Source organism: Numenius arquata, chromosome 7, assembly GCF_964106895.1.
Source record: "Numenius arquata chromosome 7, bNumArq3.hap1.1, whole genome shotgun sequence".
Lineage (NCBI taxonomy): Eukaryota > Metazoa > Chordata > Aves > Charadriiformes > Scolopacidae > Numenius > Numenius arquata.
The window spans coordinates 163,353-182,906 of NC_133582.1; the positions used below are offsets into that span (position 1 = coordinate 163,353).

General features: G+C 47.9%; 1 protein-coding gene across 1 annotated transcript in view; it reads left to right on the plus strand.

The window, feature by feature from the left end:
• The first annotated feature begins 389 nt into the window (after positions 1 to 389).
• The window catches only part of LOC141466726 (regulating synaptic membrane exocytosis protein 1-like), a 102,252-nt gene continuing 83,087 nt past the window's right edge, over positions 390 to 19,554 (plus strand). The window contains exon 1 of the mRNA XM_074150799.1: positions 390 to 553. Coding sequence (XP_074006900.1) covers positions 390 to 553 — 164 coding nt within the window. The remainder of the gene's footprint in view (positions 554 to 19,554) is intronic.

Consider the following 19,554-nt stretch of genomic DNA (forward strand, 5'->3'; position numbering starts at 1 on the left):
CCTCCCAGCGCCGGGCTCGCAGCGGCGGAGCATCTCGGCGGCGGCACCGCCCGCCGCTCCCCCCCCCCCCCCGCCCGCCCCATCCCCGTTCGCAGCCCCGCCAGCGCCGACCGGGAGCCCTCCGCCGGGAGGATGGGCCGCGGGCGGCGGCACGGCAGCCCCCCGGCTCCCTGAACGGCGGAAACAAAGGGAGCCGAGCGGCGGCGGCGGCCGGGCCGGGGTGGATGCGAGCGACCATGAAAGGCTGGGTCTCCGCCTCCTCCTCCGCTGCTGCCAGAGCGCTGCCGGCTGCTGCCGCTGGCAGGACTACACTGTGAGGGGGGCGGAGGAGAGGCCGGCCGGGCTCGCCCTGCCAGGGTAGGGAGGTGCGAGGGAGAGGCGGAAAGAACATGTCCTCTTCGGTGGGGCCCCGCGGCCCTCGCCCGCCCACGGTGCCCCCCCCGATGCAGGAGCTGCCCGACCTGAGCCACCTGACAGAGGAGGAGAGGAACATTATCATGGCAGTGATGGACCGGCAGAAAGAAGAGGAAGAGAAAGAAGAGGCCATGCTCAAGTAAGCAGACGCCGGTCGCTCATTCATCCCGGCGCTCATTCATGCGCCCGTCGCCGGCGGGCGGGAGCGGGCGCTGCCACGGCGGGAGCCCGGCCGCTGCCCGGGGCCGCCCCGCAGGGACCCCCCCCGCCGGGGCTGGCGCTGCGGAGCCCCGCTCCCGACCCGTAACTTCCTCCTCTGCCTCCTCCCCAGGCAGAGCTGCCGGGGGGAGCCCGGCACGGAGCGGGACGGCGGCCCTCCCCGCCCCGAGGGAGCCGAGCGGCGGGGGCGGGGGGGGGGGCGGAAACCCCCGGCACGGGGGTGAGGGGCGAGGTGGGATTCCTTTGGGGTCCCCAAAACCCCGCCTCTGCCGGGAGGGGCGGCTGGGTGGGGTTTCCCCGCCTGCGGGAGCCTCCGCGGCGGCCGTGCTGCCCCCGCCTGGCTCGGCCTCCGCCGCCGCCCTGCCTCTGCCCCCGTCCCCGGCACCGACCGCCGCCTCCTCCCGGGGCGGGGTGGGGGGGAGCAGCGGCGGGGCGGCAGCTGGCTGCGGGGCGTTCGCAGTGAGGGAATAACGGCAATTAGCGGCAGGGCTCGTTACGGCGGGGAGCGTGCGTGCGCGGTGGCGGGACGGAGGGGGGTGGGTTCATCCCGCTGCCGGCGGCGCGGGGGGGCGTGCGGGGAGAGCGGGGCGCGGGCAGGTGCCATGTTTGGCAGGCGGGTCCCCGCGGCCTCTTTTGAACCTTTTCTCTCCGGTCCCCCTCTCCGCATCCCTGCCGAAGAGCGCATGTGACCGCGTTTTCTAGCCGCCTCCGTCGATAGGAGGCTTCAAACGTAGCGTTCCCAAATTGCCGGCCGCGAGCGATGAGAATAAACAGATCGAAGCTGTGGCCTGCGGAGGAGAACCAGGGTTTCTCCTCTCCTGACTGCCCGTCAGGCCTGCGGGCTCCGGGGGGGGAAGCGGTAGGTGACTGGAATACGTGCGAAATCCAGAGCCCCCCTGCCAGGGGAGCTATATCCTCACCTCACCGTCCTCTGGCTGCACACACCTGTGCTTGGGAGGGGTGCGCGGAAGGTGTGACGTGATCTGGGTATTTCTTTTGGCGGCCTCGGAAACACCCTTATTGAGCCGTGCGGGTGCCAGCTTTACCCCGTGGCTTTCTCTGGCCGATGGAGGGACCAAACCCCTGCAGGCTCCCCGCTTCGGCAGGATGAAGCTGGGACAGCGTTCCAGTATATTGCTGTCTGTGTCCCTTCCCGTCATGGCTCTGGATTGTTACAGGGGGCTGCCAGAGGTGTTTGGAAGCGCCGGGTATCGAGGCCCAGCCGCTCGGGTTGCGTGTTGCCGAGGAGCCGGCCCAGAGAGTGGTGTTCGCGTCTCGGTCCAGGAGAAGAGTTCCCATTGCTGTTGCTGTGATTTACCCTGGGGTGTGGCCGGTGGAGGTGGGGTGGGAAACGAGACATCTTCCGTGGAAATGCATTGCGTGAGTCAGTGTGGGGAAACCGGAGTGAAGGAACCCTCCTCAGTTTCTATTTAGCAGAAGCAAATTAAATAAAGGAGTAGCTCAAAGGCTCTAAACTACATTTATCCTTCTTCCATTCCTTGTCCTCCAGCACAGCTACTTCCCTATAACTATTTAGCTTTTATTGCGTGAAGAAGATTGCTGGTTGTGTGGTGATGTTGTAGAGCAATACGATAAATCTTAGAGTCACTGCAAGAATGAACTTTCATTGGTAGAGTTGGTAATTTCTCAGCCCTATTGTTAACATGGGGTAGAGGATAAATTTTCCTCTTTTTTTTTTTCTCCCCATTTTTTTTCTTCTGCTCTTCTTTTGCATTGGCATTGCTGAATTCTGGACTGATACTTCTTTTTCTGTGAGATTATGGGAATCTTCAGCAGTTTTACTTAATGCATTTAGGACACTTTAAATACAAGTTTTAGAAGAGGTCAAAAATTGTGCTTTGTGAATTCAACTTGAAATTACTTTATGTTATATTCAAAGGTTTGTGATACCCGAAGTTAAATTTTATTTCCTTACAGCAGTTCTTTCAAATCATGAGAATAACGGTCTAGGTTCTCCACTGGTCTGAGAAATTGTGATTTTTAAATAGATTTTTTTCTTTAAATAAAGAGCCAGAAATTAATAGAAAATATGTTGGGAAACTTGCAGACTTGTATACTCACTTTAGCTATATCACTGGTTTTCAAAAATTATGTCACGGCAAATAGTTTTCATATGGATTATGATTCGACTCTTACAGAGAGCCACTAGATTTTCTGAGGTCGTTTGCCTCTTGTCTATGCTGAGCACTTACTTCATTTTTGGGACAAGAGTCAGACACATCTTTCCAGAGAGTAACCCTTATAAGATTGGATTTTGAGAATTACCTCCATAATTTTGTAGAAGTTTGTTAAAAATATACAATGGTGCTATCCAGATGGCACAGTTATGAGAGTCGTATATCGTCACCAGCCCTTCCTATTATCTACAGTGAAAGTTTATCTGATTATCCAAATGTCTCAACAAAACAGCCACCGGTTTTCGTTTAAAACCACCTGGTGGAGGAACGTTTCCCTCTGTAACACCCACGCGCGCATCTGCCGCGTCCCTGGGAAGGGGAGCTGGTCTGCGCTGCACCCCAGGATACCTCGGTGCCGGGGCTGCCGGAGGCCGGGGACAGCCTGTCTCATGAACCATGGGGGCTGAGAGGGTGCAGCATTCCTCTTCTGTTCTGGATGTCCTGATAGCAATAAAAGTCTCTAAAACAGTACTGGCAATTTGCCTTTCCAGCGCTCCTCATGGCAGAAAACTGTGGGGAGCATTACTGGTTAAACTACTGTATTCTTCACATGATGATCGTAAAATTGAGGATCCAAGGGAATTTGCGGTGTTGCCGTGAGCAGACTGTGGATTCCAGGAGAAGTGAAAGAGATCAGGGTCACTGGTGAAGAGGCCGTGTCCCCCTCCTCCGGGTCTGTGCCGCTCTGTCTTCCTGCGCCCCTTCCTGACCCAGCCGAGAGCCTTCCTGTGCCAGGCTCTGCGGGTTCCTGCGGGCACCGGTACGGCAGCATGATAGCCGGGAGCAGGACGGTGGACAACCCAATGCTCTCGCTGCTTGCTCTGGAGACTGGCAGAACCTCCTGCTTTGGTTTGAAACCACCTCCTCGTCTCTCTCCAGAACTTGCCCGACCTGCCGGTTCATTGGCCTGCAGAATTTCTTTCAGCAGCCTGGGGCTAGGGGAGCTTGTCACTCCCTTAGGATAAATGCATACAACTTCGACTGGCCAGCATGACTTTCTTCTTCTAGGTGTACCTGGTTGTGGCAGAGACCTCGTCCTGCCCTCACTCTTCCAGTATCGGATTCCAAACCGCTGTGTGTGGTGTTTGTGGAAGGGGAACATTCTGCTCTCCGTGACCTGTTGAATACCTTGGGGTAACGTGTTGAGGAGTTAGGGCTTTTGTGAAGGTTCCTCCTTTTGCTTTTTTCATGAACAGGTACACCTTGGCATGAGGAGCACTTCAATGTGCGCTGGTTGCCTTGAAGTTGGCTTTGCATCCAGAGAGGGGTTTTGCATTCCCGCTGTAAGAGGGGCAGTGTCACCAGGCTCTCCTGAGAGCGTACCCATGCCTTCTGCAGTGAAGCGTGGTCCCAGCCTGGCGAATGGCACAGAAGGCTCAAATCCACAGGAGCACGTTGGTGCTTACCGGCCATTAAGTAGAAACTGAGGCACCTTGAGTGCAGTCCACGAAATCTTCCCATAATGGTGCCCCTGAGAAGCTCCTGTGTCCAGGGCGTATAGATGGGACCAGAGCATGTGAGTGCCTTGGCTGCTGGATTGCTTGCTGTCTGTCTGATGTCTAAGCCTGTTTGGGAGTCACCAACTATACTTTAAAGTCCTCTGAAGGACCTAACGCTAATGCAGTACCTCTATAATGCGTATTGATAGTGCTGAACTCAAAAGTGCTGTTGTCCACTTTCCCAGCCTGTTGGGGACAGGCAGTGTTACTGCCTCCAGCTGCCTTAGGTGTAATAGCCTGGTGGTTCGTAAGTAGACACCTAAGCCCAGTACACTTACCAGCCTGAAGAAATTGTGTCCTAGACAAGTGCCGTGACACGATAACTTAGTGGAAACAGTTTAGCTCCCTGTAGAAAGAAGGAAAAGTTTATGGGCCGGGAGCCTAACTAAATGCCAAGCCCAGTAAGAAGAGCTCTCCTTGCAGAGGAGCCATCTCGCTCTCATGCTTCTGGTTACCCAGGGCTGTTAATGTAGCCTTTTTTAAAAGTCAGAGAAGTTTAAAATACAGAGATGTAGGAAGCAGGTCTTCCTCCCTCCCAATCTTGTCTTGAGGCTTCAGAGCTTTGCCTGTTTGCATGGAGAGCAGTCTGTTGAGTAGGTGGGGCTTTACCATGGTAGACTCAACTCTGATCCACTCGTTTGCCTGTTTGACTGTGCCAGATTTTGGGGGTATCTCTGAAGACTGTAGTCTCCAGCAACTCTTTTAATTGGAGCTTGGCCTCACAGACCCAAGCTTCTGCTGGTCCTGTATGAGTAAATGTTTGCGTAGGACAGTGGTAGAATGTGCCATGACCTTCTCTGCAGAATAATTTGCTTTTGAGGCATGGTGAAACAATTTCACTCCTGGAGGACTGTGGGAGCCTGGAGATTGTCTGGTCCAACTCCATACTCAGAGCCGGGCCACCTAGAGGCAGTAGCCCGGGACCATGTGCAGATAGCTGTTGAATATCTCCAAGAATAGAGACTCCATAACCCCTCTGGACAACCTTCTCCAGTGTTCAGCCACCCTCACAGTAAAAAGTGTTTCTTGATGTTCAGATGGCACCTTCTGTGTTTCAGTTTGTGTCCACTGCCTCCATCACTGGGCGCCTCTGAGAAGACCTTGGCTCTCTCTTCTTCACTCCTCCCCACTGGGGATCTATACATGTTAAGATTCCGCTGAGCCTTCTCTTCTCCAGGCTGGACCGTCCCCACTCTCTCAGCCTGTCCCCATGTGACATGCTCCAGTCCCTTCACCGTCTGCGGTTCTTTGCTGCGCTCGCTCCCATTATGTCCAAGTCTTTCTTGTACTGAGGAGGCCAGAACTAAACTTAGCACCCAGAGGTGGCTTCACCGGTGCTGAGGCAGAGAGGAAAGATCACCTCTCTCGATCTGCTGGCAGTGCCTTTCCATCGCAGCCCAGGGTGGTGTTGGCCGCCATTGCTGTAAGGGCACGTTGCTGGCTCACGCTGAACTTGGTGTTGACCAGGAATCCTCAGTTACTTCTCTGCAGAGCTTCTTTCCAGCTGGCTGGCCCCAGCATGTACTGGTGTGTGGGATCATTCCTCTTCTCACCCAGGACTCGTGTCCCTTTGTTGAATGTATTAAAGAGGTAGACCAGCATCTAAGGTGTTCTCAGACCAGTCTGAATCATTGCTTGTGGTCACTGCTTCCAGCCCCTTTCTCTTCACCGTCCAAGGCCCTCACTCAGGGAGGGAGAGAGAGAACTGAACAGGGCAGAAACTGGCGTTGCCCTTGGGCCAGGCAGAAAGAATTTAACAGCATTTGAGGCTTCAGGTTTTCAGCGGTCTGAGAGGCAAGTGTGGCCAGAACGGTGTCCTGATCAAAGGAGACAACTGTGGTGACCTCAATTGCAAGGAGTGTTTTCATGACTTTCAGGGAATTTCAGAGAATCGATAGTGATTTTTAAGCAGGAAGGTGGACTGAGTAGTCCAAAGAGTCTACTATATACAGTCAAAATGTATTCACAACTGCACACAGTCATGGTAAGGGAATGATGAGACCATCATTGACTGTTCCGCTGGGGCCATCTCACTGCTGAGGCAGGAGCAGGAGACTCAGCAGACAGAAGCAGATTCATAAGAATTTTCTCAAAAGCTGTAGAAGAGCGGGAGGTGAGAGGGGATGACAGGCAGTAATAAGCATCCCTACCGTGCTCTAGACATGGGCTTGAGATCTGCATATGTTGAAATTTCAGAAGGTCTGAAGTGCAGACTTTTGTCCAGAGCTCTTTTCTGGCCCCAGTTTCAGAGGTTTTATTGAAACGCACAGAGCATTATTTCTGTGCCTCCATCTTCCCACACGATTCTCCACTCGGTACAAGAAGCCTCCAAAGCTTCATGCCCGGCTTTGTCTGACCTTGCACTAACACTTTCTGACTCATGAGTCTGCAAATGATGGGCGTTATCTGTGCCCTGCAGAAGGGTGAAGACAAAGACTGGGTGAAAGAACATGATCTCTGGGCAGGAACTTCTCGAAGTACGGAACTGTTATAAACCCAGATCTTACAAGGAATTATGCAGAAGTGACCTCTTCTCCAGAGGGGTGGGGTACCCTCCTGTTGTTTGTTGTTCTGGAAAATAGCAGAGGGAAAACAACATTAAGAGAGATTTGAAATTCTCAGCCTTGTCAATGCCGTTTTATTTCTGAAGACTCATGGGAAGAATGTTTTGCATCCTTGGATACAGGAAAGAACTAACAAAGATGTAGCGTGCTTCCTCCATCAGGCGGTTACTAAGCATTTTAAGACTTGAACTTAATACCTTAAGAAAAGGCTATTTAAAAATAAGGCTGCCCTTGCGTTCAGGCTTGTTGGGAAGCGGGCGTTATTGAAAGTGCAAAATGACAAAATTGAAATTTTATTTTTTGGTTGCCAATAGTTAGAGCCGGTTATAATTTCTAGCCAATTTGACCTTCTCCTTCACGTTACCCACTGATGCCCGCTGCATTTGTCTTCTCCCCTGGGCCTACCAGTTTTAATTAATAGATGCTGGCATGCAATTATGTTTTGGGGGAAAAAGCTTGAATGCCTACAGTTTGACTTTAATTCCCAGTAGTGATAAAACGTATAAGAAAACCTTATGCAATCGGTTACAAACACAGAGTGTTTTCATTCTGCTTTTTGGAAATACATGCATATAATTTACACTTACTGGAAAGATTTACACCTGATCAGGGCTGTGATTTACCCCAGTCGGACCCACAAACTGGATCTGTAAGGATGCAGATAGCGTATCAGATCTCTGCATCTGACAAGAGTTACAATTGTTTTATCCCTTCTTTTATACTTCACAAATATGGTAAAATATTACACAAGTTTCTGGTATTGCCTAGTTTTGGAATCTAGGCAGTAAATGTTAGTCAGTGTTATTTTTTGTTTTCACAATAAACGGTAGAAAAACCCACCGCTCTCAGTTTGCTCTAATAATCACTGAGGTAAGACAATTTGCACAATGCGATAGGATGGCATTGTAATTCTTTGTACTTGTAACTGAAGTAATCATCCTCAAAATTTGATCGCATACGAGATACTTATATCCAGAGAGAGTTTTAAACAAGAAAGCCATGTTCCAAATATATTTTCTGGCACTGTTACAGAGGCAAGAAAAGCTAGTTGCAATTTTGAGAATAATGACACACACAAATCCGTTCATACTCTTGCCACTTCAGAGGCACGAAGAGACACAGCACAACGAATAGCTGTTTCCAGACAGTTCTAGGTTGAATTAAAATACCTATTTCGGCACTCGTTTCTGAGTTTCTCATCAGGTGTGTCTTGTTTCCAGTGTCAGGACTTTGTGCACTTTGCTTATGACAAGCATTGTTAATGCTATTGGAGACAGAGGAGTGTGTCTGTCTGTGTGTGGGATTTTTTCAGATTTCTGTAACAAAAACGGGTAGTGTTTGAAATCTCCTAATTTTTTCAGTTGGTCTTTCCTGTATTAAGCCCTCTTGGAATCGCTGAAGATCAGTCTATGCCCTGAGAGTTGCTTTTTGATCAGGGGTGAACCTAGCAGATAGAGCTGCACTTTTTAATGGTGACGGTGGTGGATCTAGCAAATCAACTGTTCCAAATTTTGAGGATCTGGGGTGTAACCAAAGAATAGTTTTCTCTGTATTTTGGGCTTTAGATGAACACCACATTGTAGTTAGAATGGTGGCTTAAGTGCCTTGCATCAAAATACAGTTACTTACTTTAAGGTTCTTAATTGAGAGTTATTTTTTTAAACTTCATTATATGCAATTTATTAGGACGTTGCTCATGAATGCAACATGGCCCAACCATGGTGTTTTAGTGTAGGTACCGTTATATTGCAAAGAAAAAGTCTACTTCTCCTCTAGCAAGAAACAGATCGCTCTGTTTGTCCGGAGAATTACTAATGGTAGTTCACATGCTTGAATGACCAAAGTGTGAAGTGTCTTCTCAGGTGTTTCTGTTGGTTACCAATAACGCATACTCTGAATTGATTAAACAAAGAAGTTATATACCCAAAAGTCTATCTCTGTCTCATACTAGCAGGTCTAATAAAAGATACTACATTTTTTTACAAACCTAGTTTGGCCTATGAGCCTAGCAAGCTTTACAAATTTTGTAGACGCTGCTCGTGATTATTTTGTCTACATTTTTGTAAAATATATATTAATTCTAAAGTCTTTGAATACACTGTGAAGGCTTCACAGTCATCAATAAACTAGGATTTTGTAATATTGATATTTATACATTGTTCTCTTTCCAGATATTTAGCAAACGTACAGTCCTGTACTTTACAAACAATCCAAAGATTTAACTGGGGGCTATTTGCATCAGTATGTGTTAATCATGTGGAAGTATTCTACAGATCAAATGATTAGTAATAGGACTTCTGGGAGAAATGACAATGAAGCAGTTTATGTAACAAAAGGCCATTTTGGAGCTGGATGATTGAACACGTTTAGTGGTGTTTTGAGCCATGATTTGTTGGTGTAACTGTTTTCTTTTGATGATTCCATTGGTCTTGGAAAAAGCATCAAGACCTACACAAAACCAGGCAAAGTAGCCGTCTGAGCTTTCTAGTGTCTTTTCTTTACACGATTTCTTTGGTGCTTGCATGTACTAAATCATTTTTCATTTGCATTCATTATTCTCTACCTTTTTAATTAGCCTTTTATATGAAGCTATTTCAAAATAAACTCGTTGCATTTTTGCAATATTAACTTTAGAATAATTTTGAAATTTGACATGAATTTTGTACTGATTAAATGAAATTGCGCAGATGTAGATAAAAACATAGTGTGAAAACTTGAGCAGTAAGACATGAAGTATCTACGAGTATTTCAGTTACTTCAGGTGATGTCTCCTCGGTACCGTTATTTATTGCAAAACTTTTGACATTGCATGACAAACTTCAGCTGTACAGTTTAAGGTGCTGCCGGCTGTGTGTTTCCAGCTGTAGGTGTAGAGCAGGACGGCGGTGGGTTGATGGAGTGCACGGAGCGTGAGGCTCGGCAGCTGGGGAGAAAGGACAGAATTTATGAGAACTCTAGATCATCCTCGTTTAACTCTATTGATTTTGGCCCTGGATGCCACCTGCAGAGCATCAGGGTAATGGCTTTGCGCTTTATGGATGAGAATTAGAAGAGGTATTCTCTGTGTGTGTGTGTGCTTGTGCCTAAGAATATGGAACCAGGCTGTACAGAAATATGTACAAGTTGTTTTATGGACTTTAATTGCAACATTATGTTGCTGAGCATCGCTTGAAGTATGCAGAGCGTGGTGGTGAAACTGGATCGGGAGCTGAAAATTGGGGACCGTTGTGCCTGCAGTCCTACCACGGGGACAGGCGGCACGGTTGAGCAGATTGGTGTCACGGACCAGCAGAACGGTGTAGTGCCGTGGTCCTGGGCCTTTGCTGAGTCCGACTGACGCCGATGGATCTGCCTGGGAACAAGCGTCGCTGGGAGCCCGTCTGCGAGCTGCAGTGAGAGTCGCCGGTTGTGGAGCCTGTTTAGATGGAACGCGTCGGTCTTGCACAGTTTTGCAGAGAGAAGCACATTTTCTTCCCGCCCATTCAGTAGCTGCTCAGTTACTCCCCAAGCTTTACCTAGAAAGGAAACCTCAGAAAAGTGAAACAAAGACATAGATACCTGCATTTCTGGGAAAAAAAAAAAAAAAGCCATTTATCACTGTTCAAAAGTGTATCTATATTTTTTTAAATGACTTTGTGTTGTGCATCCCCCTAATTTCCTGCAGTTTTAATGGTGTATTTTGTTTTCCTTTGTTTTCTCCAAAAAGCTTTTTTTCAATACACTGATAGAAAGGAACTGTTTTCACTCAGAGCTGGAGATTGCAGAGTTATGTTAATTGGTTCTGATAGTGTGTATGTAAAAAGTGTGTAAATGCCTTTGAGATTAAACGCACAGTACATTTTTCTTACATTTCAGAGGAAAATTAGATATTGATTTTTTAATGAGAAATCTATTCTAGGAATATAGAACCTCGCTAACGTATTATGATTCCTGTATTTTGTGTTTTCAGATGATTTGATATTGATTGCAGTTTTAAATTTAAAAGCCCTCACATTTATAAGGAAAATCTCTTCATAATTTTTTTTTGCATTTTTATTTAGTAAAAAATAATTAGGTTAAAGCAAAACATCCTCCCTTAAAAAAGTCTCTTTCAAACAATTCCAGACCTCTCCATAAAATAACTCACACCAGGAACTCTTTGGGCTGGATTGCCCAGTTCAGGGAATCGCCAGTGAATTTGCAGGTTCGTTCACCTGTAAATCCCTCTTTCTGGTGGGGATGTGTCACGTTCTAAGCTTGTCTCTGTCTGAACAGGTTTCAATGGCCCATGTGGAAAAGGGGCTGGGATTTCTAGTTACGTGGCAGATGAGATAATGCTCTCTCTTGCATCCAGCCAAGGCGATCTGAGTCTTTCCTGGTATTCGTCCTGTATGGGATCAAAGGTAAAAAAGCTGAGGTTTCCTGAGATAAAGTAAAATTAATGAAGTTAATACGAGGGAAGAGTCTTGAGGAGAACAGCAGCAACAGCAGCGCTTCCTGTTACCGAAGGGGTTTGTCCTCTTTATTCCTTACAGGGTATGCAGTTCGGCAATGCTCTCAGCTCTCTCCCTGCAGAATTTATGATCAAGAATGCTTTTTTCTCTCTGCATTTAAGCATTTGCCATATTTCTCTGAAATCAAGACCTTGTCAGAGTGATTCATGGTTTCTGTCACCTCCGTTGGATTACTGCAACACCTTGTACATGGGGTTGCCCTTGAAGACTGTCCTGTTGATCTCATCTCATGCATTTTACTTTTCCCTCTGCTTCCTATTGCATGTAATTCAGCTGAAAGCAGAGCTTTCCTTCCCGTGTACTGGCAGAAGAATGGAGGCCGACGGAGACCACAGAAGAAAGCCTCCTTGAAGTAGAGAAGACGGGGAACTTCCACGTACAGCCTTAGCGGAGGGGCCGTAAATTTAAGAGCTTTCTATGAAAGCCAAAGTTTGATGAGCTTCCTGCGAGGATAACTCGCTCGTTATGTGAAAGTTGCAGAGGTGGAAAGGAACAAATCTTCCTGGCAATTTACTTAATGGTGTAAAATACCAGGTGTTAAATTTTGAAGACAGGCCCTTGCATGTCTGGCATTCATAAATTAACCGAGAAAATCAATAAGTGACTTCGGCAACTGCCACCCTTTTGACTGCCTTGTCAGAGGCCAAGAACTGAATGAACAAGAAAATTAAAAGTGTTTTCCCTGAAGGAGAAGGAGAAATAGCTTTTCCTCCAGGCTGAAGCTGAGGCCACTGAGAGCCCGGGAAAGCTTTTTTGTTGCTGCGTGACCATCGTGTGTCTGAGCCTCGCAGTCTGCTGTTCCTTACACCGCCAAGTTGTGCCCTTCTTATTTGATACCGAGATGTTTCTCCTTCAGAGGGCTGCACCCCAGGACTATCAGCCTCCTATTTTTTTATTAATTCCCAAAATATTTTTTGTTACCTTTTGTAGACCTGAAAATACTACTATGGTCTGTTCTCTAGAAGACAGTTCTAATTATGCCCTGTAATACTGTGGTGCTTCCCAGTTGTATTTTAAACCAATTTATGGCATGTGTGTCTTTATCTCGTTTTTTCATTAAGGCTTTCAAATTTACTTACCTTCCAGATGTTTAAATCGTGTGTATTACATATGTGTCTCACCGATAATATACAATATATCCAGTACATCAGAGTTCAATCTGTAGTATTTTAGGAACACATGCAGTTTTTTCTTTCTCCTCACTCCAGGCGTTGCAATCGTGCTCTTGATAAAATATTAGACAAATCAAGTTGAATTAAAGAGCCATTCTATAGGTGTTAAATGGCATTTCTGTGTAAGGTGGGGGAGCTGCAGTGGTGTTCAGTGCAAATGTCGTGCTGGGCTCGTAAAACGTGGTTGCGAGGAGGAGCTGCGGTGGGTGTTCAGAGAGCAGCGGCCAGTGGTGGCCCAGGGTCTGTCTGCAGTGTCCCTGGGGACACGGTGACAGCACGGAACCCATGCTTGTGTCTCCCAGGAGGGGATTTCCTTGTCCAAACAGGTCTCTGCTACTGTTTGAGGTGTCCCGTGGTACCCCTCCTTGTCTCCCAGGGGAAGGGGGCGGAAAGGGTGGGAAGCTGGTTGCTGGTGGCGGCGGGGGCTGGAGGAGCCGGGGAGCTGGCGGTGGTTCCCGCAGCCCACGGGCACGGAGCGCCCCGGGGCACATCACGGGTGGCCAGTGGAAGCGGTCCCTGGACCACCCCGCTTCCATTGCGGGACACGGAGAGCACCGGCAACAGCTTCAGCTGGGGTGGGTGGGTGTGAGTGCATTTTCAGACCTGCGCAACAGCCCGGCGCTTCCTGCAGACCCCTCCTGCGGGATATCCAAGATCACTGTCCTTGCGTTAGGCATCTCTCAGTTCTCAAATAATATTATGGCTATTGGGGTAGAGCATATTTCCCTTCACATGCGAAGCAGTACCTTTTGAATGTGAATTATCATTAAACAGCCATCAGTGAAACTGAGATACTTTGTTTGATAAAATCGGTATTTTATTTTATCGTGTTAGTCCTGAATCTCGTGCTAGCTAAGGTGTTTTAAATGTTCTTACAAGATAACCACCAGATTGATGAGAAGAGACTGCAAAATGGTCGGCGTTTTGCATTGTGCTAGCAAGGCTATTCACTAGAAAAACTATGGTTGCTTAGTTGCCATGGGAGAGGGAAACCGAGGAGAGGAGAGGCGAAGATGCGCGTCGGGCTGTGGCCTCGTGAGGGGCCGCGGGGACGGGGGGAGCGCGTGGGGAACCCGAGGAAGGCACGGGTTCCTGAAAGCACGACAAGCGGGACTCGGAGGGCAGACGAGGGGGTGTGTGTGGGTCAGACGGGAGGAACAGGACAGGAGAGAGATGTGAGGGGAAGGCAGGGATTAGCTGGGGCGGGAGCTGGGAGCGGGCTGAGAGGGATGCAGCTCCCGGCTCGGCTCCTGCAGAACAAGCCTCAAAGAGCACTTCTGCACCCCGAGGGGGGGTGATGGAAAGCCACGGACCCTTTGGTAGCAGACCTGGGACTCGCATGTTTATGCGTCTGTTTCAGTTTGGGTTGAGCTGGAGATGGTTAAGCACACAAATCAGGAGGAGGTGAATGTTTGTTTTCAGTGTGAAAACAAATAAACTAGGAGGCAAGTAGGAAATCCAAAGGTTCGGAAACGCTCGGTGGGAGCCAGCCCCACGGCTGTGAGAGAGGGCCCGAGTCAGGAGGTTCAGGTGCTTGGGACTTGGCAGGGCTGCTTCCCCGCGTCTCGGCAGGCTGGGGTGGTGCGGTGAGAGCATCCCAAACACGGGGTGGCTTGACTGGAGAAGGAACAGGACACCTCGGTGCATTTAAATTCACCATTCCCAGAAAATCAGCATTTTATAGCATTGCCCGACTGCTCTTTGGCTGCCCCTAACCTTCTCATCCGTGTAAGAGATACCGTCTGCTTTAACAAGAAGGAGGGTGGTGAGGTCCTGGTTTGTAGCAGAGGACTTGGAAACCCAGCCCAGCCACACCTTAAGAGTTCCTAGACCTGATAGTTACCCACGTCATTATTTTTTTAAAACAATTTGCCACGTTAACTCAGTCTCGGAACTTTGGGGCCTTTGCGGTTTCGAATATTTGGAATTTGCTTTAATCTCATAACTTGCAGAGGAGGGCTTCTTCTGGTGAGGAGAGGGCCCCCGCTGTCACGGGCGCTGTGTGACAGAGGGGGGTGGAAGGGACTTACCTTCCCAAGAGGGTGAGCAGAAACAGGAGGTGAAGTGCCGGAGGAGGTGGGCTGCAAGGCAGCGCTGGGTGCTGTGTGAGGCAGGGTGGCACGTCCCCTGCGCCTGTCCAGCCTTGTCATCTCCAGCCCGACGCGCTGGAGGTGGTGCGCGTGTACGTGTTCATCTATGCGGGCTGGGTGCCTGAGGCAATGGTGTGTGTTTGTGTGCCTTTGTTTTTAATTAAAGGCGGCATTTCTGCTTTTTGGGTGGTGAAGAATGGAGCTAACAGGAATCAGCTGAATAGACAGAAGGAGGAGTAAAGGATGTTGAAGTTTGAGGCGAGGGTGCAAGTACAGCTAGAAGACTGAGCAGGCGAGAAGAAGGGAGAGCCACTGGGGCAATGAGATCTCTGTACGGCAGAGTCCTTAATCAAAACCACAGAAAGTGCTCCCAATGTGCAAAGGTCCCTGTTTTGCTGAATCAGCAGCTGCTCCTGGCTGGGAAATCTCCCTGGCTCTTTTCTGTAGTTTCCCCCGAGTGCCACCCTCGGGTGGGCAGGGACAACTCTTCAGTCCCCAGGCAGCGTGTGGAGGTCCCCGTGGTATGTCTGTGTGCATATGCGTGTTCCATATAGCGCTGTGGGAGGCAGCGTTGGAAACCTCTGCTCCGGCATTTCAGATAAGCCACGTAGGGGCACAATCTCCCCAGCTGCGCGGTGCCCTTGGGCTGAGCACACAGGATGGCAGGCAGTCTTATTTCACCCCCCGCACCCTTTGCTATCAGGGGCCTGCTTGGCTGCCTCTAGCCCTGATCCCACCAACATCCGACTGTTCCTCTCTGCGGTTTCCCCAGTGCTACTGTGGAAAGGGAGGGGAGAGAGGAAACAGCATCTAAATCCTGTAGAGATGGAGTAGAAGTCTCTGCCTTGATCCTACGTCCTCTGAAACAGCTGGAAAGGGGAAGAGGAACACTTCCAGCTCTTCATTGCCCTTTTTTCTCAATGTAGAAGACCCCATTCGGCTACATGATGAATCTTATTTTCACAATTAAGGATTATCATGCGGTAGTACTGTGGTTAACACAGACCTAAACCTTGACTCTCCTGTGCTGGTCCAGCTCGCTCTTTTCTAGATGTTGGAGAAAGTAATGAGTTCTCCAAACTGTGATGAGAAACAGATAAGCAGTAGTGTCATCCTGTATCTTGGCATCCAGAAGATGGATATGAATGAGGCAAAGAAGTGTCTCGGTGCTACCTTTGGGAGGGTGACTGCAGCAGGAATCTCGCACTAAACGTAAGTTTTGGCTGTTTTGGGTGGCCTTAAGGATAGAAGGATGTGGGCTTTAATGCGGAACATGCGTCTGCCCCGCTACGCTTGATAAAGGGATGCACAATGAAATCTCAAACTGCGATACGTGTAGTCATGTCTTCACAGCTACACAAGCAAACGATACCATTCACAGGCTGCTGCTGACCATGAGTGTGCACACCGAGAGGCAGCAGCCCACCCCCTGCCAAAAAAACCCCACTTGAATGTGTGATACTGATTAGCCAAGAAACAAGAAAAGGTGGAGGAGAGACAGACACAAGTAAGTAGCCCTGCTGGGGAAGAAGGCTGAGGGAGCTAGGATATCCTAGGGGCTGTACGAGGGATGGGTATTTCAAATCTGAAATGTGTTACAGCTTTGTATTTCTTCCCCAAAATTACAGAACAAGCACTCTTTGCACTCTTTCCTGTGCTACCTGCTCTGGGTGGACCTGCTTTGGCAGGGGGTTGGACTAGATGATCTCCAGAGGTCCCTTCCAACCCCATATCATTCTGTGATTGTGGGAGAGAAAGAAAATCTCGACATCAGCTGCTTGGGTTATCGGTGATATCTTGCACCTGTACCATGGGTGTATGCTGATTTTGAAATATGGAGTTTCAGGAAGTCGGGATGTGGGAGTGGAGCTGTGGTATATACTCACATATCTTAGTGGTCATCCATCCAAGAGCAGGGAGATTAATGATACTATTCTTCTGAAAACATAATGTTTTCCCTTTCTTTTAAATTAATACCTGAAAGGTACCAGCCCTTGATATTGCGTTGTGTGAGCACAGCTGATGGGCAGTACCCACAGCGCCTGCTGGGACCCAGCAGTTCTGGAGGGCTCGCTTTAAGATGATTTAACGATTCATTTCCCACATCCTCAGTGCTTTTGGTTGAACTTTGTGGGTAGGGATTTGCCAGAAGTACTAACTGTGATGGAAATTTGCTAATTCGGCTGCTCGTTTGCCAGAAATTACAATCAGAGTGCCTCATTTTTTCCAAAGGTGCACTGTGCTGCCACGATGCTGAGTGTAATTGTAGCTGGGAGACTTCTGGTGGCCTGTGACCAAGTGTCAGGAGCAATTATCAGTCATTGTCATCCAGAAAATCTGTCATTGTTCTGCTAGAGCTGCTCTGAGATTTGTACTTCTTGATTTCACTTTAAGAAAGCATCAGTCTGGATGTGAAGTTATTGGAGGGATCGGGGTACGATTAACCTTTGTGTGCTGCCACCCTGGAGAAGCTGGAGTCTGACCGTACCTCAGCTCTGCATTCCTTACATTGAGATAATGCTTTTCTCTTCCCTCCGGTTGTTCACCATCTTTCTTCAGATAGCTTCTTGTCTGGGTGACTCTCTGTTCCTGTGTGTTCAGATAGTCCTCAGAGCATCTGTGGTCTCAGTGGAGCTCTCGGGGCGCAGCGCTGCCAGGCAAACCAATAGTAATAAATCTAAATAAGGAGTGTTTTGCTGCCTCTCTTTGGGACAGGATCTGGCTTTATTAATGTCTCCGGCTGGGTCTGACCTCACTCACTGTACCGAACTGCAACTGTGCTTGGGGTTCTTCTGCAAGGACTGCTGCCGCCGGGGTAGCGAAGCCTCATCCTTTGTTCAAGGCGATAAATTCCTAAGAATTAGATATGAATACAAATCATTTTGGCAAAGGAAGATATAAATCTATTGTATGGGGTACACAGTACAAGGAATTGCTCTTTTGCAATGGTAGTTTAACAGCAAGTTCAACAATTTGTGCTCGGGAGGAAGGTTTGTGTTTGCTGCTTTCAGACTCAGATGTTTCATGTCGCTGGCTCGGGTGATGCGGCTTCTGCAGGGGCACAGCCTCTTCGTGTGCCAAAACAGACTCCTGGGAAGACCCTGGAATGGCTCCGCTTGCTTTGTCCCTGCAGGGCCCTCGGTGCCGCTGGGTGATGTGCCCAGATGCCGTGACACCGGGGCACAGCTCCCGGCGGTGGGTTTGGTGCCTGTGCCCGGCATGGCACTCCTGAGGTTATTCCTGGCCGCAGGCAGGTTGGAAACGCTCAACGACCAGCATTTCTTCGGGTGCTGAAATTTCACGCCTTGGTGTTTGATGACAGGGAACATTGTTCACTGCAGGAACAGGGAGCCTGTTGAACAAAACTCTATTTGCATAAAACTGCACTCCGGGAGAAGATGGGAGTGAATGGGATGCTCAGACATCACCCCTCTTATTTCACTACAAAAGATGGAGGCAAACAATGGCCTAATATCAGAGCTGTTAACCCTTGTATTGCTCTCTGGCTGTCTTGGCATTGTTTAAACAAGGCAGGCTCAGACTACGTGTTGCTCTAAAGGTAAGTTTTTGTTTCTTAAATAATGCTGCAAGCTTAGTACTGTACGCCACAATATTTTATTTTCCTCTAAGTCATATTTATAATGTCACTCAAGTTCCAATTGTTAAGAAAAAGTGGAAATACCCGCTGTTTTTTTGAATGGAAATCCCTCTTGTGCTGGTTGAGTGACCATGAATTTGCCTTTGGGGGTTCTGCCTTCAGAAAAGCTGTTCTCCAGGCTGGCCAAGGTGGCTGTTCTCAAATAAACAGCTGTACTGCCAACCTCAGTGAAAAAAAAAGATAAAAAGATAGAAAGATTTCCCCTGCAGCTAGGAAAATGTATAGAGGTCCTTAAAGCACAACTGCAAATAACATTGAAATGGAGTTTACCAACACAGCAGCCAACGCCAGCGATACAGGGTATAGTCCTGCCGATAGAAGAGTCCTTTATTTCAGTCTCCCTTCCCAAATCCTCTCTATAAGCACATGTTTTTATGTTTTTCTGGATATCATTTACTTTTTAAAACAGTAAAAAAATGTTGAAGGGAGTTATTACAAACCCTTTTCGTCAGACTTTTATATAAACAAATGTAATCAATATACAGAAAAGAGTTGATTCTAATTTCCTTTTTCTTTAGCCAGAATAGGATCTGCAGATAACACTAAGAATAAATGCAGCTCCAACTTTAACAAAAGAGATTTAAAAAATGCTATTTACATCTTCTGTTAATTTTCTCTATTGTTTTAGTTCATTGAAAGCTTGAAACCAAGGCCACACTTCTTCATGAGGCATTTAATATAAAAATCTTTTTGTCTGCTTATAAAGGAAAACTAAAATAGTTCTTCAAAGGGATCTTCTGATTTTTTTAATATTCTTTTTCTGTGGGCCTTGCGACTTAATGTAAAGTTGTATTTAAATCATATTCTGGCTAATGTAGAATTCAAATTATATTAGAATGAAAAGTTTCACTACTTTCTAGACCTTATCTGGCCCTTAATTAGACACCATAAACCTTGGTTTAGTGTATAATAAAGTGCAAACTCCAAAATATAATTTTCTTTCCAAGTGCAGCAGTGCCAGTCTTCTGTGCCCTGAAATACAGGATGCTACTGGAAAATTAGTGGCTGTTTTAAGAGGCCACGGGTCCTAATAAGTAATACACTTTCAGTAGTTTAACAAGTGGCTCCTGCCAAAATTCTTTCCTCTTAGCCAGTGATATTCTCAATATACCGTGTGCATGTTCTGCACCTACAAAGGGATTTTCTTCATTTATTTTCCTGTTTAACCTGAGGGGGGAAGGGCATGCTGCCGCATAATGAATTTACATTAAGTTGCACTCTGCTGAGAATGTATATATGTATTTTCA